This window comes from Puntigrus tetrazona, chromosome 21, assembly GCF_018831695.1.
Source record: "Puntigrus tetrazona isolate hp1 chromosome 21, ASM1883169v1, whole genome shotgun sequence".
Lineage (NCBI taxonomy): Eukaryota > Metazoa > Chordata > Actinopteri > Cypriniformes > Cyprinidae > Puntigrus > Puntigrus tetrazona.
The window spans coordinates 13,781,200-13,807,130 of NC_056719.1; the positions used below are offsets into that span (position 1 = coordinate 13,781,200).

The window sequence follows — 25,931 nt, forward strand, 5'->3', positions numbered from 1 at the left end:
CTCCCCTGCTGTTGTGTAGCTAGTTTCTCTGACCACTGTAAGTACACAAGTAAAACCTTTGCTCAAAGTGCATGAGCTCCACAATCTAGGACTGTGTCCTTTCATTCAAAGTTAAAGAGAGGAGATGTTGCAGATGACTCTAAGACTCCTTTTTCCATCATGAAAAATGGGTATCACATATCCACAATTTTCTAAAGTTATATTACTGCACTAACTCTTGTAGATACTCACCCAACCAGACAGAGCACATTTGAGAATTCGATAAATTAAACGGAAAATCTTGATGTTACCTTACTACAGTAACAATTTGTTTCAGGTTCTGCACTCTAGCCCACTTTAAAAAGTTAGTTTACCCAAAATGTTTAATTCTAGGGCTGCCCCCTAATCGTTAGTCGACTAGAAAAGACTTGATCAACCAAGTGTTTATTAAAAAAAAAAAACTAATCTCACTTCTGTGAAATCTCGATTTTCCGTCTTGAGCACAAAACACTGTGTATATCTTTGCTTTACAGGCATCAAAAATATAACCTCTAGAGAGTGAAATGTCTACTTTTTAAATTAACCAATTCAAATGGAAAACAAACATTCTCAGTGTGAAACATGCATACAGGCACATCACTACTGAAGAGATGACTAGTCAGTGTCGCCAACTTCAAAGAAAGCATCAGTTTATCGAAATGTTAAAATGTTCATGCGGTTCAATGCATACTGTTTTTTTTTCGCTGATACCTTCATAATCATTACTTCTGTCAGCGTTTGAGCACTTATTAGGCTAAAGGCTCATTATAATGATTTGAATGGTTTAATACACATGAGATTAGTCAACTAATGCTTAAAATGAACAACTACTGGTTGACCAGAAAAAATCCTTGGTGGAGGACATCCCTAGAAAATTCTGTCATTAATTACTCACCCTCATGTCATTCTAAACCGGTAAGACAGAAAAATATGACAGCAGAAACTGATCAGACATCAGATTTTGTGACAGGGTACAAAGCAATGCTTGAGAATACAAAGGTAGGGACGTGAAATCTTCTCTCCAAAGATCCTATTCACGAAACATCATTGCTTACCTCAGTGTGATTAACATTTACCTAATCTGAATTAGTAGGCAACAATCTGTTTTTTGACTTTCTACTTTAATGAGAAAGTTCTCAATTAACTATTTGGGGAAAAAAATATTGTAAATGTAAGTTTAATTCATTATTTTCCTGACATGAAATTTCTGGTTGTGACTGAGAAAATCTTTGACCGATATGTAAAGTGATAAATAATGTTAAAATTATTCTGCAGAATGCAGCAATTATTTTTTTTAAGGAATTAAGTTATCTATGTGCTCATGTGAATTTTTAGGTATATTTGGATTTTTTTTTTACTTTTAGCAGTTATATGCATCAAAATTTTGACTCATCAAGCACTCAGAGGAATATACCAATTTCTGCCCAATAAAGTTAGCAATAGCAAGTAGAAAACAATGGTTCACAGCTATTACATAGCTGTTTCAATAGGATTGTTAGCATAGGAAGATAAACTGTGATTATGAAAAAATTAAATATAAAGTTCTCTCTCAATTTCTATCAAAGTTTCTGCGCCTGTTAACTTTACACATTTCTGTAATGTCATTTTATGTAAAGTAAAAGTATCTTAACATCTTTTAAATTTTTTTTAAAATGCAAACTCTGAGCAAAGTATATTTGAGGTAATCCTTGTAAGATGTAAAAAAAAATAAGTTGTAGTTATGAGGGTGAAGTGAACCAAACTCTAAGGGACTAACTGACTGACAAGTAAACTTACTTTGTCATTGTTTTTATCAGTTCCACTCCACTAACTCCATGCACTGCCAAATAAGGTGTTCGAAGACCAACTACGAAAACAAATGAGACGTTCCTTTAGTGTTCATGGAAGAAGACAGCCTCTCCAGCACTTGGGGGGGAAACTACTCTTTTGTCAAGAAAATAAGGTCTCTTGTTGTGTATGCACGTGCGGATCTGTGTGTACGTGTACATGTTTGCCGCTGCTGTTTAAATATGTCAGAACAGTGTAATTTTAATGCAGTCTGTTGGGGCCTGGGGCACATCTTGTTCTGTGTACCAGCCAGTGCTGTCACTGCGTCCCTCCATGTAATCAACTCATCGGTCCAAAAGCAAAAGAAGAGAAAGAAAAAGAGTGAGAGAGAGAGAGTGAGTGAGAGAGAGAGAGAGAGAGAAGAAGGGAAGAATACACATGTAAGGTCACAGCTGCATGGGGTGTGTGTGAGGGGATGAGCAGGCACAGGGTTTGGTGACACACACAGAGTACAGGCTGTGGTGCAAGGACGCTGTCCTACCCTCTGGTTCTTTCCGTTAGCCTCTTATGGCTCGTTTCCACAAAGCGGTACAGTACAGTTAGTTAAGGAACACCCTTATATAGCTTGCGTTTCCACTGCCATTGGTACCCTTACTTGATAGGCGTGATATATGAAAGAACGTAGCAATCAACAAAGACATGAGACAGTAACAGTTTTAGGCAATTTAAGGCAATTTTAATGAAAAGAATAGGAGGCTTAAAAAGAAATAAAGACAAAAGCAGTCAGCTCTGTACTACGGTCAAGTAAAAAAAAATATACAAAGTTAAATATAAGTTAAACTTAGCCAAAACTATATGAAAGACGCATGAGAACACAAATGTTAAATATAACATTACCTAAAACTAATTGTATCTCATGTTTAATCATTACAGAGACGTCAGAGCCAGTAGTAAATGTCAGAGGGATTAGACTGCTCTAAATGGATACATAAGCACCGAGCGCCCGGTGATCGCATGGAGCTACGAAATCAGCATATCAAATATGCGCTCTCGTTATTAATAAACTGTAGATTTGAGAAATACATTCTCGCCTGAAAAACTCTTAAAAACTACACTTCGCGACACAATAAATACTCTTTCACACGGCACGTTGGTCCCGGAAAATTGCCAGAGTGCCTTCTGTGTGAACGCAAACAAGTCCCTGGATCGATCCCGGGTTGGGGACCAAGTAACATTGCTGGGTTCAGTGCCGGAACAAGCTCTGTGTGAACATAAGCCGGAGCCAATGCCATGACAGATGTGTCGTAGTGATGACGTAGTTATTGTTTTGACTCTTTGAGCGGGTGTTTTCAATATTACAACCCAGCAGTGCAAGAGGGACTAGTCTGTGTTTTAATAATGATGTCACGTGTCATTCCGGGACCTTAACGGGTTGTGTGCGAACGCACGCACAGATTCTGGAAAATCACCGGCAGTGAGATTGTAGCAAATTAACGAGCCAGAAATTGTAAGAACACAATACCCATGTATTTTCTGGGATCTCTGTGTGAAAGGGGCTAAAACGGTAACATTTTAAAAATTAGCGGGTTTTTGGACAATGTCGTTTCACAAGTCCACAAGAACAGAAAAGCATGCATATTGAGAAAAGACTATTGTCTTTATGAAAATATTAAAATCATAAAATAAATGTTAGATTTTTTGTGTTTGCGCACTCTGATATAAATAAGCCAATGTGCTAGTGCTAGTGCCAAAAAAGTGGCACGGTATGGTTTGCCATTTTGGTACTATTCTCAATGGAAACATAATTGCGTACCATACCATACTGTACTGTACCGAACCATACCATACCACTCAGTGGAAATGAGCCATTTCAAAGGTATGAAACCTCACTAAAGAACACCCTTTGTGACAGTTTTCTCTCTGTAAAGCCCTATGCCCTTAGAAAGTACTACTGTGGTAGCATTCATAGTTTGTGGTGGTAATACCATTGCACTTTCATATGAGTCAATTCTAGATTTCATCAACTGCCATGAAGTCTGGCCCACTTTGCTGCTTATTTTACAATCACTGTAGACTTTTACATTTGACATGAGTTCAATTTCTGCTACGTTTTTCAGGTAAAAAAGGGTCTTTTGTCAATAGTGTAGCAATGCATGCAGCACAGCTCAAACAGAAGTCACTTTCAAACAAAGCAGCTTTTTCACTGCACACTAAAGGTGGTGTCACATGAGTGAAAATTCAGCAAAATTTTGCAGACAAAAAAAAAAAAAAAAAAAAAAAAAAAAAGGTCTATTGTCAATAGTGTAGCAATGTATGAAGCACGGCTCACATAGAAGTCACTTAAATCTGCTATATTGACAATCTTAAACCAGTTGTGAAATCTGTGCGAGGACACATTTTGCCGTCAAGTGAAATTTTAACAAAATTGACAATGGTAAACATCACAATGTAAATGTGACAAGGATGAAGTGTCTGACCAATATGTAAAGTAAAGCGTTTATGTAAAGTTAAATCTATTCAGAAGAATAGATTTAACACACATGACATATTATTCATTTAAAATTGTACTTTTTATTTTTACATTTTTACTTTGTAATTTCCTCAATATACAGTAAAAATAATGTTATAAAATGGTATAAAAATTAAAATAAATTCTATTTAAATATATAAAATATGATTTAATCCTTCAGAAATCACTCCAATAGGCTGATTTGATGCTCAAGAAACCCTTTATTATTATTATTATTATTATTATTATTATTATTATCAATTATGTATTGCTTAATATTTGACAAATTTGTTCAAGACTCTTTGATGAATAGAAAATTCATGGTCAGTGGTTGACCCTTACAAAGGATGAGGTCTTTTCAATATAACAACTTTTTGTTGTGCTATATATTGCCCCATAAATAATTGCGATAATCTATATTATTGTCAATACAACAGCATAATAATGCAAAAAGGCCTACACACTTTTAACTGAGAACAAACACTTAATTCTTAAAAATATTTAGATCATGGAAATTAAATGTCAAAATATTAGATACCTTAAAAAATGTGAATAAATAGTAAATACACATTATCTTACAAGCAGAAAAAAGACAAATGCACAGAGATTTAAACATTTTTTCAAGATTTTTCCCTATTGCTGAAAAACACAATCCCTATTTAGCAATCAGATCTCTGTATACACAAAGGAACAGATCCTTAAACAAGCCCATATCTGCAGATTAAAACTTTTTTAAATAGCATCTCACGACTACATCAGGTTATGTACAAGAGGCTGCTAAAGACATAGGCATAGTGGAATGGCCAAAAAAAAAAAAAAAAAAAAAAAGTTGTGCTTTTTATATTGTTTTTTTTTTAAGTAAATATAACGGCCAATATATTGCATCACCAAAATTATTGAGGTGATGCACATATATTTTGCAATATACTGATTATTGAAAAAAAACCCACAGCAAATAGTATCAAACAGCAAGCATCGACACTTTAGACACAAAATTATATAATTTCAGGAGATTTTGATAATGCTATTTCAGGGTGCTTTTGGTTGTTTTCGAAGATTCGGCTGTACTGTTTTTTTTATGAATACCAAATATGATGGCTAAGAGTGTATATTGGCTGCAGATAAATTCAAACAAACCCAGCCATAGGACTTTCTCTTTATGGTTGGCACAGTCACCATAGCAGTGAACTTGGCCTTATCTCACCACACCCTTCTGACGCAAACTCTGCTGCTACTTCCCATAGCCCTCCCCACCCTAAAACACACACTCACACACACACACACAGTCCTACAACAGACCTAATATACTCATTCCTTTACCTCCAGTTCTTTTACTTAAAAAAAATGTCGAGTATACATGCAGAAATGAAGTTTCTTCACATGATGCTTGGCTGAAATGCAGCCTTCCTAATGTGATGCAAAACCTCAACGTCTCAAGCCATTTAATGTCCGTGAAGCAGATGAGCACCCAAGACAGGAAGGAAGAAGTTTCTCTCTTTCTGAAAGCCAGCTCATCTCTGCTGCAGAGCTGCACCGAGAGAAAAACAGCAAAAGAGAGCTGGTGATGTTTAAAGGCATAGAGTCAAAATGCAATTTCCAAAGAAGATACCCGAGTGGACAGTCTATACCCTTGGAAAAATTAGCTTGAGACGTTTTTTTGCCTTGCACCTCATAATTAAGCTACAGTAAAAAGCTAATGCAAATGTCCAGCATTTGCATGCATTAAGAGGGGGCTATAGGAAAACAAAGCTTTGCAAGTAGTTTTCCAAATCATATAAATTTCACATTATGAGCAATGGCTTGCATGCTGTTTCAGTAGTCTCACACACACACACACACACACACACACACACATTGAGACACACCCTCCCCACCCTGAGCACCCCACCCCCGCTCCCTCTTTTTCATTGCAGACAGTTTGGCAGAACTGCAGGGGTTGCTATGGGGACGGGATTCTTTCCCTGGTTAATGATTGTGCCGCAATGGTAGGGGGTCATTCTGTCACATCGCCTCTAATCTGGGGAGACATGGACAATATCCTTACAGTCCCATACCACACACACACACACAAGCACACCCCAGAGCCCCCACTCACGCAAAACCTCACCTCTAACTTGTTTTACTCCCTTTAGGTCTGGGAGATAAACCACATAGCGCTGCATGTCCCCTTTAACCTCTCAAGTCTCATTTTCCCTCCAGCCAGTGCGCTGGTGCCTCACTTCCTCTGCTCTCTTGGACAACCGAATCCTCCTCAGGCAGCTCTCAAAGTAAGAAAAGACCTTGATTGTATCTGAGGTACATTCGTTTCTTCTGCCACCAGCAACATACATAAAGTTGTTTGTTTTTTTTGTTTGTTTAAAAAGCACCCCAAAAAGTCCTGCACATTCTCAGTGCTTTTGCCAAACATAATCTCATTTCCTATTTCAAAGTAAAATTTGCCTTATTTGCCAATTCTTTACCAATGCTTTCGATCGATACCAATACTTTAATTTTTGGCACTTGCCTTTTTGCATACATTGCATTTGCAATTGTATTAAAAAAATTAAAAAATAAATGATTAGAGAATAGGACTGTAATAAAAAGTGATCTTTGCCATGCAAAATAGATGCAATGTTTACCAGAAAGCAACATAAAATGCAATATTCAATATGCTATACAATATTACTTAAAAACTAAATTGTATAAAATATATTTTTAAAAAAATACAACCAACATACGTTTCAAGTAAAAAGCACCATTACAATGTTTTACTGTTGCATAAAACAACTGGGCATTATTAGAGGGTTAATTTACCCCAAAATTTTAATTAGCCTGTTTTACTCACTCTTCAGGCAGCCTGACTTTTCTTTCAGATGAATCCAATTGCAGTTGTATTAAAAATTATCTGTGCTCTTCCAAGCTTTATAAATGCTGCAGGCGGGAATTTTTTTCAACAGTCCAAATGTAGTCAAATAAAGTGCATCCATCCATGATAAAACTGTGAATAAAGGCTGCCTGTAGCGACAGTATTTTCACTATGGAAGTACATTTATAATGCATTGCTAATTGATACAACTTTTGTGTTGATATTCTGAAATAAAACTGTTGACCATAAATAACTCATTTATCGCAAACCATTTCAATATGTATCACAATATGCACATGTGTGAACATTTAGAACATTTTAACATATTGTGCAAATGGAAGCATATGAACCATATTACATTTCTTAACTTTTCTAGTAAACAGATGAACTGGTACTGGTATTGGTCAGTGGCATGCAAAGACCTCTGAATGGTTAGGAGCTAAGCGAGGTTGCTAGGGCACAACCGCAGTCAAATCGAGCCCCCTCATCATATTGCGTTATTATTTAAAAGAAACTCTTTACAAAAGTAATTTTGAAATGATGCAACCAAACCCTCTTATTTTTCATGATTTACCACTTTTCAGGATCCAATCAAAGTCCCAGTCCAATTTCTCACTGAATATCCTGTTTAACTTGGAACCATGTCACATTATAGAAGTAAAATGGGTTGTGAACTCTGCTTCAAAGCGGAGATAAAAGTGGAAGACCAAAAACATAACTTTAAATTTGTCCAATTAGCTTACCAACTGAGGGCCTTTCAGTTCGGTGTGCTCCGTCAGTGAGCTAAAAATGGAGGATATTATATTAGTATAAAATATAGACTTCTCAGAAACCAAGAAGACACGAAACAGAAAGGAATGAAGAGGCAGATGGTAATATTGAAGTCAATGGTCCAGAAATTGTCATTTTTCTGAGCTCAAGCTATGCCTGGATTATTGTATTTAGTGAACTGCCGTATCTACAGATGGCATACAAGGCTGATTCATTTGAGATTTCCTTGAGAATATATACAATGTCCTTTGCTCAAGAATAAAAAAAGGCTTGAAACCCTTATAAAATATCACAGCACTGCAAAAAATTTTGCTGCTTCTTATGACGCTGTTCAGAAACGTGCCAAACATACAAAAATGTAAATGCATCTGTTTGAAGCTTGTCAATACTTTGTTTAAAGTGTTCATAAAAGACATGCATACCCTAGGCGAGGACTGTCCAATAAACAACAGGAAAAACCTCAGAACCATAGGTGTAACGTTGACCCCAGGCCGTAGGGTGTAAGAATATAAAAGGGTTTTACACTTGACTAAGTGTGAGAGTATTTTATGACCTTGTATTAATGGATCATAAAAAACAAGCTGGACTGTCCTACCTTTATATTCATACACCGTATTCAGAATGAGGCCTAAACTGAAGGTGTCAGTGAAACGATGTCCAATTACCAGACCGTCTAACTTCACGACATTGTGCACATTCTTGAGAGTAGAGTACAAATAATGGATTTGTAAGAGCGACAATGGTCGACAAAGTATGTGATGTTGAGGCGTTACACTTTATTGTTGACGAAGTGTGAAGAAGTGTCCAACTTCTTATGATACAGAATGAAGTTTATACAAACAGAACGCTGTCTAATTTGTGTTGCACTTTTAGAGCTAAGCTTTAGGACAGATCAAGGGTGTGACGCTAAAGTGCAGTCAATAACACGAGAGGCGATTTAAGACAGGGAGTGAGAGGAACTGCTGGGCGTGCACCGCTGCCACCCTGCAAAAACACAACCTCAGTCACACCCAGGACCGACTGCACCCTTATCCTAAATATAACTGTGCTCTAGGACAGTGGCAGTCCCTAACTGTCTCAGCTCCTAAAAACAGATGCACTTTACATCACCCCCCTCCTCCAGCTAGGCTGGCTTGATTAGGCTGCCAATGCCAACCTATAACACCCTCCTAAAGGGATGTCAACCCTGATAAATCCCAAAGGCTGAGACCTACAGTGGGTAGTTGAGTGTTTAACCACTTTGACCAAAGTTTGTCCATAGATGTTAATGATTACCAGCTGTCTGGCACACCCAGAGCACTCTCTGTTCCTCCAATGATAATGCCTGAGTCCACTCACCTCCCTGACTCCGTCAATAACAACTCATGCAGGAGACTCTGCTCTCAAGAATGAGTTCAGTTGCAGAATATGCCATATTAACGGCAAAAGTGGTGTACAATTGCATTAATTAGGTCTAACAGGTTGCTCTACAGAGGTAGGGTAGACTAAAAGATGCAGACCTCGGTCAGATTAGACGTCATATTGAATCTTTATGTGAAATGAGTTTTCACAGGATAGAAAGACATTTTATCAGCTAAACAATCAGTATAGTGTTTGAAAACAGTACAGCCCTCAGAATGCACCGTACGTCTATCCCTTTCAGCCTAGTGTGCATTTCTGTCAAAAGTTTTATATGGTGCTGGCCTGACAATGCTATCTAAAAAAAAAAAAGGATATTTGTGGGGATGGATGATGCCAAAATTTCACCATTTTAATATCTATCTGCTAAACATATCATACAATAGCCTGGATGCTTACAAATATTTTTTGCAAAAATAATCCAATATATAGAATATGTATTCATTAATTAATTTAATCAAATTAAATCATTCTTAACGATATTGCAGCATTGGATCAATATTTCGATCAGGCCATTTAATATAGATGAGAGAGTGTATTTATTAAATGTATTAATTATATGTTTGTGTGTATACACAACTTTTCTGATTGGCCAATCATTGCATTCTCCTATCCAATGTTTCTGAATGATGACTATTGTCTGGGCCGTTGTTGTATAACTGCCAATTCATTCCGTAAATCAGTCTGAAAAATGCAACAAACAATTAAACAAATCACAAAATACCCCCTGCAGATCAAAGACCCTTTGCTATATGCTGGGTCACACTGATCATACACGAGCAGCTATCTCTTGATATCAGTATAACCCATTCAAAAGTTATAGTGCATTACTTCTGTGCAGAAAAAACAAACACGGTTTCAAATACACTACAAATGTGACCCCCTCCTTACTTGGCATCATGGGATGTACAAAACAGTTTTCAATAGCCTACAGCCCTAAACAAGCTGCAGTCTCAAGTTAAACAATGCACTGCCTACAACACATTGGTATTTTGCCCTTAATAACTGAAAGATGATGATAAAAACGCAATAGCATACAGCATCACAGGCCAGCAACAACGTAAGAGAATTTCTTCATCCCATGCAAATGCAAGGCTGCTGTCCCTTTAAGAAAGCAGCTAAGATGGTGTCTCTCCAGCAAGCTGCATTCGGCGCGCTTCCTTCCTGCCTTCGCCGCTTTAAAACAGCACTGCAGATAAGCGACGGCTCTGACAGATGTGCCACACACCGACTTTGTCACAAGTTGCACAAGTATTTCAAATGCACCAGCGTTATCGTTAGGAGGCTTTCGGATAAGCACGGGCTCAGAGCCGCATGCACAGGAGTGAAGTAATCACCCAGCAGCTCAGATATTATCGGCTCATTACGGTTAACGGCGAGCAAACCGAAACCGGGTGACTGCTCATAGATGAGGAACTCAGGCGGAGTCCTGCAGAATGGAAATCGGACAGCGACAGCCGTCAAAAGCGACCAGCTGCGTTGCCAAACGAGGCGATAGCGAACGATAAACGGACTTACTTTTTTGTTCCGAGTCTCCGTGTGCATCTCGGTATCTAAGCGGCGGTGAAGGGGTGGAGTGGAGGGGGGGTCGATCGGATCGGGCGGGGTGATATTTGAATAACAGTGAGCTCGATGTCAGTTTTTCCACCTCAGTATTAGAGGAGAAATGTGCGCTCGTTGCCTCGGCGGATCACAGAAATCATATCCCCGGCGTCGAGAAATAAACCCTCTTTCCGTCGCCCGGTCGTCTTTCAGTGTGTGTTTGTTGCCGTGTTTCAGGGTTGGGCTCGAGCTGTGAGTCTCTCCTCCGCCTCTCCCTGCTGCTGACCCCACCCTGCGTCCCCACCCCTTCACTGTGTCAATCACAGCCTCTGTGTGTGTGTGTGTGTGTGTGCGTGTGTGTGTGTGTGTGTGTGTGTGTGTGTGTGTGTGTGTGTGTGTGCGTGTGTGTAGCCCAAACCAGCAGCGGCGCTCAACGCGCCACCGCGATAATAGAACCTCAGAATCATCATTGCACTCCTTGTCACCTAACCTAATGACGTCAAGTTGCACCGGATGTTCGGAGCTGAACTGAACTGAGTTAGAGATGATACCCCATGTATTCATTGATTGCCTTGACTATTGGTTTGCAAAATGATAATGAAAGATTTCCAAGTTTACTTGGTTTGGAGACAAAATGGCCATAAAGTGAGCTAAAACATACTTTATTTTAGTCTAAAATCTTTATTATAATTAGCTGTATAAAGACAGAAGTCTAGCAAGGGTTTTCAAACGGGTCCAGAAGGCCACTATAAAAGGATCTTTGAAAAACAAACATTAAAAATGAACACTCACCAAACTGGATGTTGTTACGGTCTCGTTCTGCATCTGTGGAAAGAGGAAATTAACAGTAATTATTTTTTTCACTGACAGTCTCAGTCAAGTAAAAAATAATGTCAACCTAAAACCAAATAATCTTATAATTGTTCTCACAATATAATAGTTTAATTCTAATAGTTCTCAAGATATTTTTTTTGCCTCTTTGCTTTTAAAAAACGATTGGAAGTTATAAATAATCATCAATAATAATCGTATTCTGATAACATGCACGACTTTCCTTTTCTACTACATTTCCCATAATCTTATTAAACTACACTTCCTATGATAGCCGGAAGCCTCCGTGTAACGGGAAACATATAGCGGTAAGGGACAAATTCGTTGTAAGAACGTATATATATATATATATATATATATATATATATATATATATATATATATATATATATATATATATATATATATATATATATATATATATATATATATATGCATGCACAGGAATGCAGACGTTATTCTACAACCAGGAATAATAACGTTTTACTATGAGAGAGTGTGGGTAAGCCAGTTTTGGCATATTATATTAATATAATTTTCTTGTGCTTCAGGGTTAAGTTAGGTTGGTTTAAATGAGAATGCTAATTCACGAAATTTGATGACTACATAGTGGACAGGTCTTTCGATTAAGTTTATTCTATAAAGTTATCAGTAATGTTTAATTAGCATTTTTTCTGTGTTATTGCTACATTCCTATTTTCCATGTTTATTTTTTTATATAAATATTTACTTATATATGTATACATTGGAAAAAGTTATTAACAGATTTAATACATATCAGTTAGTAGATATCACTTTTAAAGCCGTTATCTCTATACCTTTTTCATTGTTTTCAACTACATTTCCCATAATCCGCTTCACTTATACTCACTTCCTATTAAAACAGGAAGTTAAGGGTGTAGTAACACACAAGAAGTGATCAGGAGCAAAGAGCTAGAACAGACTATGGTTTCTCACAAGTAAAAAAGGAAATCTTACTTACGGATTGCGGGTTTGGTGTCGGGTCCAATATACTCGGAACTCTCCCTTCCTTCAGTAAAAGTTTACTTGCATAGCCTGCATTGAACTGTGATAGGTTCACAAATGCGTCCGGACCAAAATGCGCTGAACAGATTGTTAATGTAGGACTGTAACGATCAGGAACCACGGTAAAGAGAAACTTTAGCCATTCGTTTCTGATGCTGGGATCCTTTGGGAGGCTGTGCAGAGACACGGGCTCGATCCTACAGCCAGGAATGGCACAGCGTTTGATGGATTTCCCCCACATCTAATACAGACGGAAATAACAATGCGCTCTTCTTTTGATCTTTAGAAATATTATTAACTTCCCTTTTAGTCTCCCCATGACTGGGTGGGCCATAAATGTGGGCGATCATATATTAATGTGCTCATGGCTGTGACGTCAATACCACGACGGTTCTGAGTGACCTGTTTTTGCAGCTTAATTTCCAAATATAGAGTTGCTAGAGTAAAAGTTGTATTCAGCACCCATTGAAGCTGTGATATTGGCTTTTTAAATCATAAAATGTTCACCTTAGCTTCCGTGTTTGTAAAACTGAAGAGTTTTGGTGAGGCTGGTGCATTTTTCAGTGTGTGAGAATTGACAATAAACTCAGAATAAATGTAAATAAAAATGCATATTATTTATCATTTATATTTGTTTGTCATTGAACTACGCTGTGATACTCTACCGTTTTAAATGACTGAGATTTGCTATTTGCATAGCGGTGTCGTGCCTAACTTGATTTTAAACTACAGCTCCCATGACCCTTTCAGCCGAAGCGTTTTCCTGTTGAAACAGGAAGTGTGGTCATAGTGTAAACATGAAGCGGTAAGGGAGGATTTTAAGGTGTTTTTTAATGTTCTAATCTTTGATTTGTATCTGAAACTGCTTGTATAGTAAACAATGAACACGTTCTGGCATTGAAATACGTATTCTTTCGGCGGCGGATAAAAAGAGCCACTGTTAAAGTTACCCGTATCACTAGCCGATTGCGAGTTGAGTTGATTTGTGAGCGTGTTCGGTTAAAACTACGGTTTTAGAATTTCTGCATGTACGTATTGATTTAATGGTAAATTGCTTGCTAAATTTATTGTTTTGATGCGACTAATGTAGAGACTAAAACCTATGTAATATATAAACTGCAAATAAAGGAAAATGGAAATTAAAACTTTAACTGACCATTTACAGCAAATAGAACAAACACATGACTTTACATTTTTACCTTTAAACATGAAAACTGAATTGTTCAAATGGAGTAATAAAGCAATTCGACATGTTAATTTTCAGCTCATCCTGTGCATCGGGAGTGCAATGAAATGCCAAACATATAAGGCAATTTGAAAATAAATTTAAATTGTATTTACTAATCGTGATAATCATGGCTGAAGGGGAAAAAACAAACAAAAACAGTAAAATAAAAATAAAAACTGAAATGTACACAAATCTAAAAGCATTTGAGGTTTAAGGTTAATTGCTTTGGGAATAAAAAAGGTGGGGGGAAAAAGACATTGACACAAATTTTATTTTATTTTATTTTTTCAGTATTACTCGTCATGCCTGTGATGATGTGCCCATCCCTGAAGAACAGGAGACAGAGGGCCAAAGACAACTACACAATCTGCTGCTGCAGCAACTAGATACAGATGTAAACATTGACCGGTAAATTAACTATTACTAAGAATGTTAATAAATTTCTGGTGCACACATGTAAGTTGATTTGGATGGTCTTTTGATTGTTGTACTGAATTGTGTTTTTTATCAAATAAATTGGTTAATATTTGTTTATCAGTTTATTTGAATTGCTATTGTTTATTGTTCCTATGTATTCACCTCCATTACACATTTTCATATTCATTTGTTACAGGTGTGTCGCAAAGAAGAAATGCTTTGCTCCGGCAGCAGTATACAAGCCTTTTGGGGAACAGGCAGCTGGTGTGAGGAGTCTGTCCCAGTTCCAGGCTTTGCAGGATGGGGATCAGGAGCTGGCTGCTTTGAGAGAGCTGGGTCTTACAGATGTTGAGATAGAGCTATGGAGATGCAGAGAGCAACCAGAAAGCTCTTGGAAGGTCTGGTAACGCTTCTTTTAATTTTGATCTAAAGCGGGAGAACCTCAGCTCAATGTAATTTATACTTTTTTTCAGGGCAGAGGGATTTGTGTGACACCTGAGGTGAGGAATGAGCGTCTGCAGGCCATCCGGGATAAAATGGCATCACACGCAGAGCTGCTGTCCAGACCACAGCGTTTCTCAAGCAGTCGGCCACTTTCCCGCAGGGAGATGGAAATCGAAAAGGCTCTTTTTCAAGGGAGCGACCGCTGCAGCTTCCTCACCGCCCTTTACCACAGAGGTAAATACAGTAATACCAAAGAGTTTTACCTTTAGGCACTTTTCATACTTGTTTAACTTCTCTATCCATAGAGGAAGAGTCACCATCCGGCCACCAGGGGGCGACATCCACCAGCGCGATGGACTATTTCTATAAAGACTTTATTGAAGATCGCAACAAAAATGTTGCTGGTTGCTTCCCTCAACCAAAAATTGTCACTAACATCCAGTGTGAATCACCAAGCTCTGAAACAGTCCAATCACAAACTCGCACAGATTCCAGCCCGACCAAAGTCCAGCACATATTCACAGAACCAAGTCCTGCGTCAGACACTGTCAACCAACTTCAGCCTCAAGAAAAAAGCGTAATACCTGTGAAAGTGGCATTAAGCCAATCCGTTGGCACACTATGCGCAGCTTCTGCCCAAAACCATGGCGGGCCTGTTACAATGAGTGGAAGGATAGTGGAAATTTCAGATGAAGAGATACAGACCAACCGAGAGACTGAAGAGGGTATACGGAATATTCCACGGTTTAAGAACTACCAGAGGGGAACGCCATCTAATGTAAGTGTAGAAAACATAACTATTATAATACAATAAGTGAAAGTTGGTTTGTATGATATTAGTTTTATACCACTCTTCAAATAATTTGGAGTCAATGAGATTTTTTTTTAGATACCTAAAAAGCTATCGAAGCGCTTTTTCCTTTAAAAATACAGGTAATTTTTTATATTGTGAAATATTACAGTATTAGTCATGTGAAAACTTAATTGTCAGCTGCGTTACTGTGTAACGTGATCATTCAGACACCAGCCAAATATGCTGATTTGGTGTTTAAGAAACATTTCTTATTATCAGTATTGAAACAGTTGTGCTCTCCCTCTTGTGTGTAGGTTCTGTGTGTAAAGAACATCAGTCCACGGGCATCGCTGGCTCAGCTGGTTTCTCTCTTTTCAAGGTTTCAGAATGACGACACACGGCCCATTCTGTACCGCTTGCTGACTGGCCGACTCAAGGGCCAAGCTTTCATTACATTCTCTGGTAAGAGAAAGATTTAACAGAAGTTGCACGTTATTGTCCTCCGCAACAAGCTAGCATATAGGGCTTAAATTCAATTTGCAGGACTGTAGGACATACCATTTCTACAGTTTAAAGTGAAAAGCACATCAAAACAACAGATCATTGGTCGTCATGACCTTTTAGTGTCGTGTCTTCTAATGTATTTAATGCAGAGACAAACATCAAGATCAAGACCTTTCTGCTCCACGCACATTGCTTCTCTCCAACATAAAGTGGGACTAGAGTTAAAGAGCTAAAACGAAAATGCGGCAGAGAATTACTTTAATGTGACGCATATATGACCCTTTTCTTTAACAAAGTACTAGTGCTGCCTAGAAAGCAGTTTCTAACTATTCTCAAAAAAGTATTGTCTGGATCTCAACTGGGAGGGAAATACAGAAACTAAAACCTATTGAAACTTGAATATCACTGTTACGTAACTTCTGGGTTAACTTCCTTTTTGTCTTTCACAGATAACAGAAGCGCCCAGGCAGCTCTAGACTTGTTAAATGGCTACAAGCTGCTTGATAAGCCGTTGATCATTGAGTTTGGCAAAGAGAGAAATAAAGAAACACATGACTGATGGACCTTCTGTAGATCCCATCACCCCTTCAGTACAAAAAGATAAAACATCCTGTAACTAATAATGTAAATAATTAATTTCATATGCTATTTATTTGGAAATAAAATGACGTTGAGAATTTCTGACTGACTGTTCCCAAAACAAGCATACTAAAAATTGTCATTTGTTCTGTTCACCAACAGATGTCACCATTTCTCCATGACTGAATACAATACATCAAAACGGCTTGCTAGATGTCCTGAGCCATGAATGCATTTCTAAAAATTTAATAATAAAAGCCATTATTTTTTTTAAAAACACATTCTAGAATGATTCTGCAAGACTGTACACTAGCTCTGCCATTTGCTTGTCTATAAGCTTTACCTCTACTTTTCTGAAATATAAACAAGGTTGTGCTCAATGTCAATGAACCCTACATGTACAGGACTCACCAGTTACATTTCAGTGTTTGCCGTTCTGTCTTTCCCACATAGTTACACATTAAAATAATGTTAAAATCAATGCGGTTGAGTTTCAGCTGGAGTGCATCAAGTGCTTTCACTGTAAATCATTTAAGTGATAACGTCCACTGAGCAATTGAATGTGGTTTTCAGCACAGAATGTCTACGAGGACACAAAAATTACTCATTTTTGTTGTGTGTTTTTTTGTGTGTGTGTGTATGTGGATAACGGGCATTTAATGATGAGTTTGGCCCACCCAAAAGATAAGCAAATTTGCATTAGCCTAATTAAATAATTACAAATAATTATTTTCTTTATTCTTAGTAACAGGTCTCATCAAAAAGGTCAGTTGTTTTTCCTATTTTGTGTCATTATATAATGAACTTCCGTGCAATGTATTTGAGATCACATTACTACTAGCAATTTTAAAATAATTTGATGTAATAATTTTCATTAAAAAAGTGGTAGTAAAATTGAAAAGATTTAAAATTTACAATAAAAACGTAGAAAGATTGAAAATAGTATTTTCTTATCATATTTTTGTACATAAACATAACTTAATGCTGGACCATTTAATATTTTAAATGCCATGGTAATGTGATAATTCTTGTATGAGCTGAATTTGTTTCTTTTATAAAAGCCCTCCCCATTTACACCTAAAATTGGGTAATATATATAAAATATTGGTTGAAAAATATTTTTCTGTTAAAGATTTTCTGATTATTGTATTGTTTCCCCCTTCCCCCTAAGGTTTTAGTATCAATCAATCGATCATTTTTATTTATATAGCGCTTTTAACAACACAGGTTGCATCAAAGCACTGTACAGTATAATGACAGGGATGTATAATGACGAGAGTGACCAATTTCTTATTAAATGCAGAGACGGTCTCTGTAATCAATTCGACGATAATCAGTAGAAGTTAAGTGTCCCCAACCAAGCAAGCCAGAGGCGACAGCGGCAAGGAAACAAAACCCCATGCATACAGAATGGAGAAAAAAAAACAGACTCAGTTGGGGTCAGTTCTCCTCTGACCGGACGCCCAGCACTTAACTTCCAGTTCAATTTTAAACGCAGCTGTGTCAGATAGTGTAAATGACTTAGTGTGTGTATTATTTATTTACTATTTTAAGTAAAATGTATTTATTTCACTTAAATTTATGTTGTTTTTCTCACTCAAATGCAGCCCCACTAAAGGGTCCCTCACTTTATAAATTCCTGCTAGAGCCCAGCATACTTCTTTTTGCAACTCACAACTACAAAGTAAAGCAGAAGTCTCTATCCTCTATCCCTTCCCAAAACACATCCTTCTACATTTTCACTAGAAATGATACAGATGCATGGATAATTTACATATTTTTAATGGTGCTTCCGAGGGGAAAAAGGGGAAGATAATGTTTTTTAGCTGCTAGCTTTTCTAAAATATTTTAAAAAAGAAAAGATTTCTGAAAAGCATTTGTGGCCAAAGACTAATAAACAATTCACATGTTTATTTAGAAAGTGAATCCGATCATGTAGTGCTCAAACTGACTGCATACAATTTCAATAACAAAATAAAGATTACTGTATTTAACAAATCAAAACAACAACAATAAAACACTAATAAAAAACAATAACATTGCAAAATACAAAAACAATTCAATTTTTCGTGCAATTAAAGTTTTATGAGGCAGCTGAAAAGTCAATGTCAAATATTAGCTTTGCATATTTACATATGATTCTGTCAATCCATATTGAAACCCATCTTGGCTGTTTAATAAAAAACTTTAAACTTTCAGAAGAAGAACAGCAATGTATGTTGAAAAGAGAAACCAAAAGCACCACACATTGTATTTAATTCAATGCATTTGCAGAGTGTCTATTCTTTTTGTGCCTTAATCCAGTCTCCCGCCTATTATAGGAATCTTTCAAAAGTATTAAATTGCTTGAGTGCTTTTAGGACAAATAGTACAGAACTACTAACACAAATCCTTAAACGTAGCCTGTGACGTCATACCCGGCCGCTGTGTTCTGCCGAGCCAATTTCCTGGAATCTTGAGCTGCCCTAGTGGACTGGGAACTAGTGCTGGTGTGGCTGTTAATGGTCTGGTTCTTGTTGGCAAGATTGGGGTTTGTGTTTGAATGTAGCGTAGATGTATGGTAGGGCATTAAATGGGACGGCCCACGCTGCCCAGTGCGGTCAGGGTAGGGGTAATGACGTCTGGTTCCTCTGCTCCCGTCCAAATCATCACAACAGGATGCACTCAGCAGCCCTCCACCTAGCATGGACAAGAGCGAAGACGCCAAACCCACGTACAGGCAGTCACCTATCTCAAACTTTAAGCTGGCTGGCATGTTCTGCATGTAGAAGGTCTGCACCACCTCATGGGTCCTCCAAGACACAGGGATCAACGACAAGAGCCCCGCCAGGAGGAAAAGAGAGCCACCTACCCCAGCCACCTTGCTCTTGACTGAAGAGCCATCCATGCAGATGGTGCACTGCATACCGACGGTGGATATCGCGCAGGCCATGACGGAAAAGATGGAGGAGATGACCATCATGGCTCTGGCTGCTTGGAGATCAGTGGAGAGCCCCAGAAGCGTGTTGTAGGTCTCACACTGGAAGGCACCGGTGCTCTGGTACACACACTCCATCCACAGACCTTTCATGGTGATGACAGCCGTCACGATGTTGGGACCGACGTGTGCGGACGTTGCCCAATATGGCAGAAGAGTGGCTACAAAGGTCCCAAGCATACCAAAGAGGCCAAAAAAGAAACCCATCATCTCCAGCGCTGCTATTGCCATGTCGCCCACTGGATGAAAGTGTTCTCCAAAAATAAAGGAAATACTTCCGCTTGATAGTACTGTAAAGGAAAATAATAAACACTTCAGCTAAATACGTCTATTTGTCTCAGCTTAAGCAGTCCATTAGCTAAAAAAGTGCTCTTTATTGCTCTCTATAGAGGGTCAGATAGCTCTCCGGTTTTATCAAAAATATATTTTTGTGTTTCGAAGATAAACAAAGGTCTTATGGGTTTGGAACAGGGTGAGTAATTAATGACAAAATGTTCATTTTTGGGGGAACTAACTCTTTACTATAATGCTTATAAAGTGACTGATTTTAATTTGAAATGTAGTGTGTTGTTTGATATTGTATTTAATGGTAATACATATTAAAGGCACTGAATTGCAACATTATAACAAAGGTGTAAGTGCAAATATATTTGAATGCGAAGTTTCAACAGAAATTAAATTAAAGCACGTTTTAGTTTACTATAATCTCTTGTCAGTACATTTTAATAACCATTTTAAAAACATAAAATTATGTATAAGTAAAGTACTTTAGCCATGCTTATGTCAAAAAGTTCAACTGCAATAGCTAATTTAGTACACTTTAATATACATTCGGCAGTACACATTAATCATATTTAAAAGAAATTATAAAATTACATGTAAAGGTGTCCTACTTAAGCCAAAAAAGTAAAAATGAAAATAAACAAACTACATTAGATCATTTACATTCAATTCAAATTTAACCATACTATTTTCATAAAAAGTACTTTACAAAAACAGTACGCTAAAGTCTAATTCTTTTTCACAAGAGGAGCAAGTGTACTTACACTACATATGTTAATAGGTGAGATGTTTCCAGTAGTTCTTGTGTTCCCACAGTCCTTCTATTTGTGCTCCTACCATCTCTGTTGCTCTGTAGATATTAGGAGCTGACCCCTGTCCATGTACACATAGGCACCTCTAGAAAAGAGAAGTTAATTATTTACTAGCTAGTCACCCCAAAAGTGACCTTTCTGTGTTCATCCTAAAAACAAGGCCACTGTGGGAAAGGACGGCGCCAATCACAGCAAGGTAAGTGCTGTTTGTTTTTATCGGGATAGTAAAATGACTTAGATGCTAGTTTTGTGTTTCGTTTTGAAATGAGCGGTCATCTCCCATCACGTGAGACCAGAGGAAAACATGGGAAAGTAGCTAAAGCCAACTTGATTTTATTATCATTATTATTATTATTAATGCTGAAACCGACGGTACAAAAAAAAACATAGTCAGAGAATTACATACAAATCCAAAGGCAAAAAAGATGGCCAACAATAATAATCACGTAGTTTGAGACAGCTTGATAAATCGCAACATGACGTCATACGCTAATTAACATATCAATTACGCCAGTACGTCATATTATCTTGCATTGTTATCGCATAATGGAATGGATTTGTAAGGTAGCCAAATTCTCTTTTCAATTTTAATGTTTATGTTGTCAGAAAACGGGCTGAATATGAAATAGTGACTGCAACTCCCACTAACCAGCTCTCCCTTACAAGCATAATAGAGCCGTCTTCTAATGAAATCAAATACATATAATACGTGTTTGCACCGAAAATAGAGTTAGAAGCGACAGAATATCTATTTTATACGAAAAACGAGCTCCTCTCAGCCCCTCGCTGAATAAAGCAGACGGGGAGAGGGGTGTGCGCGCGCTGGGAAAACAAAACCTCGTGCTCGCGCGGCAGTACCAGTAAGGTTTGCCCAAGAAGTCGCCAGATCTATCACTAGTCGATAAATTGACAACACTGGTTCACAACCGAGCGATTACGAACGTGCTTTTGGCGAAGCGTTTCAGTGAACTACGGCTATGTGTATGTAGTAAATGCTGCTCCATGTGAAAACAGACACATTACAGCTCATTAAAGAACTGCTTTACCGCATGTTGACTTATTTTGCAGCCCTAAATTATGACCACGAAACAAAATGCACGGGTTTCTGGTTTCAGAAAGCTATCACACGACTGCTAGTTGTGCTTTTATACAACCACGTAATAAACAAGGAAACAGCCGGTATTACATTTTAATCCCGGGATTGCCGGATATTTATGTCGTTATGTTGTCTATTTTTTCATCAAAATATGTTCTAAAATAAGCCTATGCTAGAATAAGCCTATGCACTGTCGCTTAATCAAACAAATTCGGAAGGATTCGACTGGATCGTAATACACGAAAACAAAATAAATTACTTATCGACTTGCCACATTCTGGCGCCCAGAGCCGTTATAAAGACCTGTTTTTCAACGGCTCTGCTGATGACTAATCAAATCCAGTGACCGGCTAGCCTGCATAAAATACATAACATTTAACTGAAGGAAAAAAATACACAAACATACTTTATAAGCAAAACAGTTCACAGTAAAAAAATAAAAAACTATCATGTGGGTATATATATATATATATATATATATATATATATATATATATATATATATATATATATATATATATATATAGAGAGAGAGAGAGAGAGAGAGAGAGAGAGAGAGAGAGAGAAAAAGTGTATTAATATTAAAAGAAAAATTATTCTTTCATAGACCAATTATGGCAGGACGCTGCTATAAACCAGGGTTTGATTCATTTTTCAGGTTAATTTGCTCTAAAAAATATTAGCATTTAATAGACAACAAACAATGACATAATTACACATAAATATGCAAAAACTGCATTGTAACATACCTACTTACCCGGGTAGCTTTTTGGATATATTAAGTCAACAGAAAGTGTGTCCTTTTGAAGAAATATCTCATCACAGAATTGTATGTGTTGGTGTGTGTAGATACAGTTTGAGCCGGTTTCAGCCGAACCTTTGACTCAACCTCAGTTAAATCACCTCACTGTAATGAGATTATACCAATAATCCAGCCACTTACTGGAAGGGTCAACCATGAACCAGCTAAAACAATAGATTCATGTGACAAAGACACGTTTGTCCTCTTATGCCACCAAAAATATTTTGCACATTATGACTTTGTAGCTTTAAATTATATTTTTTGGTTGTGGGTACAATGCACTTCAAGTAAAATAAATGTATAGATATACTAATTTTATAGTTATTCTAAATATATATATATATATATATATATATATATATATATATATATATATATATATATATATATATATATATATATATATATATACAATGCAATATTATAATTATTATTCAAATTTGCTAAATGTTATTAAAATGATTAATGATCAGTGAAGATATTTACAAAGGCATCTACGCTGGGTCAGTGTGAGGTCTCTCAGGTCATGGGTGAGATGTGTAGGTGCTGTAGTGGGAACGGTGATACTGTGTTTGGACTCGGAGGTTGAGGTGCCAGTCCAGAGGGACAGCAGAGGAACAGAGGGGGTGAGAGGAGTGTGTCTACTGAGGTGCCATCCACACACGCCTCCACAAATGAGCTCAGAGGTGTGGAGATACACACAATGGATAGCCTGAATGTTTATTCCCAAATCAACACCTATGAACTTTGACTCATACGACCTGTAGCTAGAGATAAATGCACTGAAAAATGAGTTACAGTATGCAATTTTATAAAATTCAATAGTAGGAGAAAACTAGATATATTGGGGGGAATCTATCAAAAATTACCTACGACTTAATATGACTTTTTTTCAAAAATTGCACAGGAAATGGAAATATTTACAAGATATTAAATTACGTCATACAACATATTAGCATATGTCTCATACCAGCACCTTGTTCCCACCACGTCACTGATGAGCTCATTTGTGGACGCGTGTGTGGATGACACCAGTCCTCACACCTTTATAGACACACTTCTCTCAACCTCGCTTCTCTTCTGTTTTTTCTGTTCTGACATTAACTGACATGTACCAGGTTCCCACAACAGCACCTGAACTAGACACACATTGATATCTGATTACCACAAAACTATCACTCACACTGCGCAAACCATCAAATGAGTAATTCAACTCTTTCGGTTTGTGATATTGACACTGAATCATTTTTTAGAAATATCACCAAACACCAAATTTATAGATAGATAGATTGTTTTGTTTTTTTCATCTGACCTTTGACCTTTTTTTACTAATTGACGCTGTCCCATTGGGGTAAATTATTTTTGGCAAATTGTCTGAAACACACAATCAAACACACTATCTGAATGAAGTGCAAAGATCTTACTCTTTCAATAATCTTTATGAGCATTACTTTTTTTTTCCTTGTGCTGCTATATTTAATTTGGGACTCGGGACGATGTCTAAAAGTTGACCAAATTTGGATGCAGTTTCACTGCCTGAAAACCGTGTCTTTAAAACAACTTTGTGTTCCATCTTGGAATTTCACATCAATTATCGTAGCACGTGTGAAAGTCATCAAGACTCAAACAGAAGTAGATGTTGGAACATCGCTGCCTATCTGTATCTTAATGTCAATAGTCAATGGCATCTTTCCTGATCTCCGGTAGTTGCATGAATCACATCTTTCAAACTTCTACAAGAACCTATTTTTCATCACTACCCTGACAGTAATTGCTTCTATCCTCCTTGGTCCTCAACAACTTGTTTTATTACTGTACAACCTGATTTTATGATACTCTTATATCTCTATCAACAGTACTTTCTGAAATAAGTACAGAGTTGTCTCTCTTTTTTCCAAATATCTTAAAAAAATGAACCTAAAACATATGCATAAAGGCTATGCCACTGCTGCCAGATACACAAAATATGCATCACATAATAAGATATGATAGAATTTTCCCATGACGCTCAGATTTATTGGTCTCTGAGTTGTTGTTTTCGTGCATTAAAAATGACAAAAACATTAGAAAACACATTTAGATGTACAATCATATCTTTTTTACTGGTTTAAAATGGCAAATAATGCATTAATAGCATAATTTATAAATGATGGATAAGCACAATGTATTGCACCTGTATATATTTTAAATGTATTTAAAACATACAATTTTTCTCCTTAGAATAGACCTGTAACCTTCAATTTGAGAACCACAAATTGCCCATTGTATCAATTAATTGCACTCTAAACACTAATTAATCAACATTTTGTTCCTTATCTAGGCATTTGCCAGGTCTTAGCACCCTATTACTCAAGAACACTGAAAACTCAGTTGATTGTGTTCTTTATCTAAACTCTATCTCTTTGACCTCAAATAATGACCACGAAAAACTTTCCTGGCTATGTGTATAACAGAAAGAACTGTTGAAACAAAGGCTGCTGGAATGCGTACATCTGAGGTCAGCGTCCAGGTCAAGAGTATGTAGGTGCTGATGTGGGAATGGCCGCCCCGGCTCCGTGTCTTGACCTGGGCACGTGTGTTGGAGCAGAAAGTGAGCAGAATGACCGTGATCTGTAGTGTGAAGGCTGGTGTCACCTCAACACCTCTTTAGATAAGATGAGAGGTGTGAGAAGCGCATGAGTCAGCAGGGTCACTAGATGGTCGTTGCTTAAAGCAAACGGTTTGCACAGTGATAGAAATCATAAATATTAATACAATCGTGATAGCACACTTAAGCTACAAAGATCAGTAAGTTTAACTTACTCTACACCATATACCGCATATTTTGTTTTGCAGAATTTGTGTTTTTTGTGTAAAAATACAATGGAAATATATCCTATGTGGCAAACCATGTGCTTATTATAATTTTAAAACAAGTAGTTTCAACCTTCATACTTATTATTATTTCTTAGTTGTGACAGAAGCATCAATTGATTCAAATTACCATTTTTTTTAACACCACGTTTCTACTGGAAAGCAATGTATTAATAATATTACACTCAACAATAAAGGGTCCAAAAGAAGCCCCCAAAGAACCTTCATGTAAATAGTACTAGAATACTAGTAATAGAACCATTTTATTTCCTAGTATGAAGAAAATGTACTTTTTTTGTGAAGAACCTTTTCCATAATAAAGACCAGTTCTGAACTATTAGCTTGAACATTCAGACTATTTATTAGTATTTCTAAAGCACATGCACAACCATATTTTACATCCCTCTTACCCCATAATTAACAACTACCTTACTATA

The 25,931-nt window shown here is 37.2% G+C and overlaps 3 protein-coding genes across 5 annotated transcripts in view; 1 reads left to right on the forward strand and 2 right to left on the reverse strand.

Moving 5' to 3' along the window:
- The window catches only part of klf8 (Kruppel-like factor 8), a 32,056-nt gene extending 18,725 nt beyond the window's left edge, over positions 1-13,331 (reverse strand). Inside the window, exons 1-2 of one of the 2 annotated variants that reach the window (XM_043221377.1) lie at positions 12,664-13,331; positions 11,643-11,675 (exon numbers count right to left, since the gene is read on the reverse strand). In XM_043221377.1, the coding sequence (XP_043077312.1) occupies positions 11,643-11,675; positions 12,664-12,948 (318 nt within the window). In that variant the 5' untranslated portion in view covers positions 12,949-13,331. Of the gene's footprint in view, positions 1-10,826; positions 11,169-11,642; positions 11,676-12,663 lie in introns of those variants that run through there. The other variant, XM_043221378.1, reaches the window with a different exon arrangement.
- Positions 12,125-17,153, forward strand: rbm41 (RNA binding motif protein 41). Of its 2 annotated transcripts, none has more exons than XM_043221379.1 (8): positions 12,125-12,183; positions 14,227-14,343; positions 14,549-14,750; positions 14,826-15,030; positions 15,102-15,574; positions 15,904-16,051; positions 16,543-16,717; positions 16,835-17,153. In XM_043221379.1, the coding sequence occupies exons 1-7, from the start codon at positions 12,170-12,172 to the stop codon at positions 16,650-16,652; spliced, it is 1,269 nt and encodes a 422-aa protein (XP_043077314.1). In that variant the 5' UTR covers positions 12,125-12,169; the 3' UTR covers positions 16,653-16,717; positions 16,835-17,153. The 2 variants fall into 2 exon arrangements, with proteins under 2 accessions (XP_043077314.1, XP_043077315.1); XM_043221380.1 differs by lacking the exon at positions 12,125-12,183 and adding an exon at positions 13,368-13,512.
- Positions 17,154-18,568: 1,415 nt separating this feature from the next.
- cldn2 (claudin 2) lies at positions 18,569-20,794 on the reverse strand. The gene is made up of 2 exons (XM_043220878.1): positions 20,696-20,794; positions 18,569-19,939 (listed from the first exon to the last, which is right to left on the reverse strand). The coding sequence occupies exon 2, from the start codon at positions 19,878-19,880 to the stop codon at positions 19,065-19,067; it is 816 nt and encodes a 271-aa protein (XP_043076813.1). The 5' UTR covers positions 19,881-19,939; positions 20,696-20,794; the 3' UTR covers positions 18,569-19,064.
- Positions 20,795-25,931: the final 5,137 nt, after the last annotated feature.

Bases quoted from the DNA above. Each gene is read 5' to 3' on its own strand.
- rbm41 (XM_043221379.1), top strand. The intron at 14,344-14,548 runs GTAAATTAACTA...CATTTGTTACAG, and splicing joins ACAGATGTAAACATTGACCG to GTGTGTCGCAAAGAAGAAAT. The intron at 15,575-15,903 runs GTAAGTGTAGAA...TCTTGTGTGTAG, and splicing joins AGAGGGGAACGCCATCTAAT to GTTCTGTGTGTAAAGAACAT.
- cldn2 (XM_043220878.1), bottom strand. From the start codon at position 19,880: ATGGCAATAGCAGCGCTGGAGATGATGGGTTTCTTTTTTGGCCTCTTT.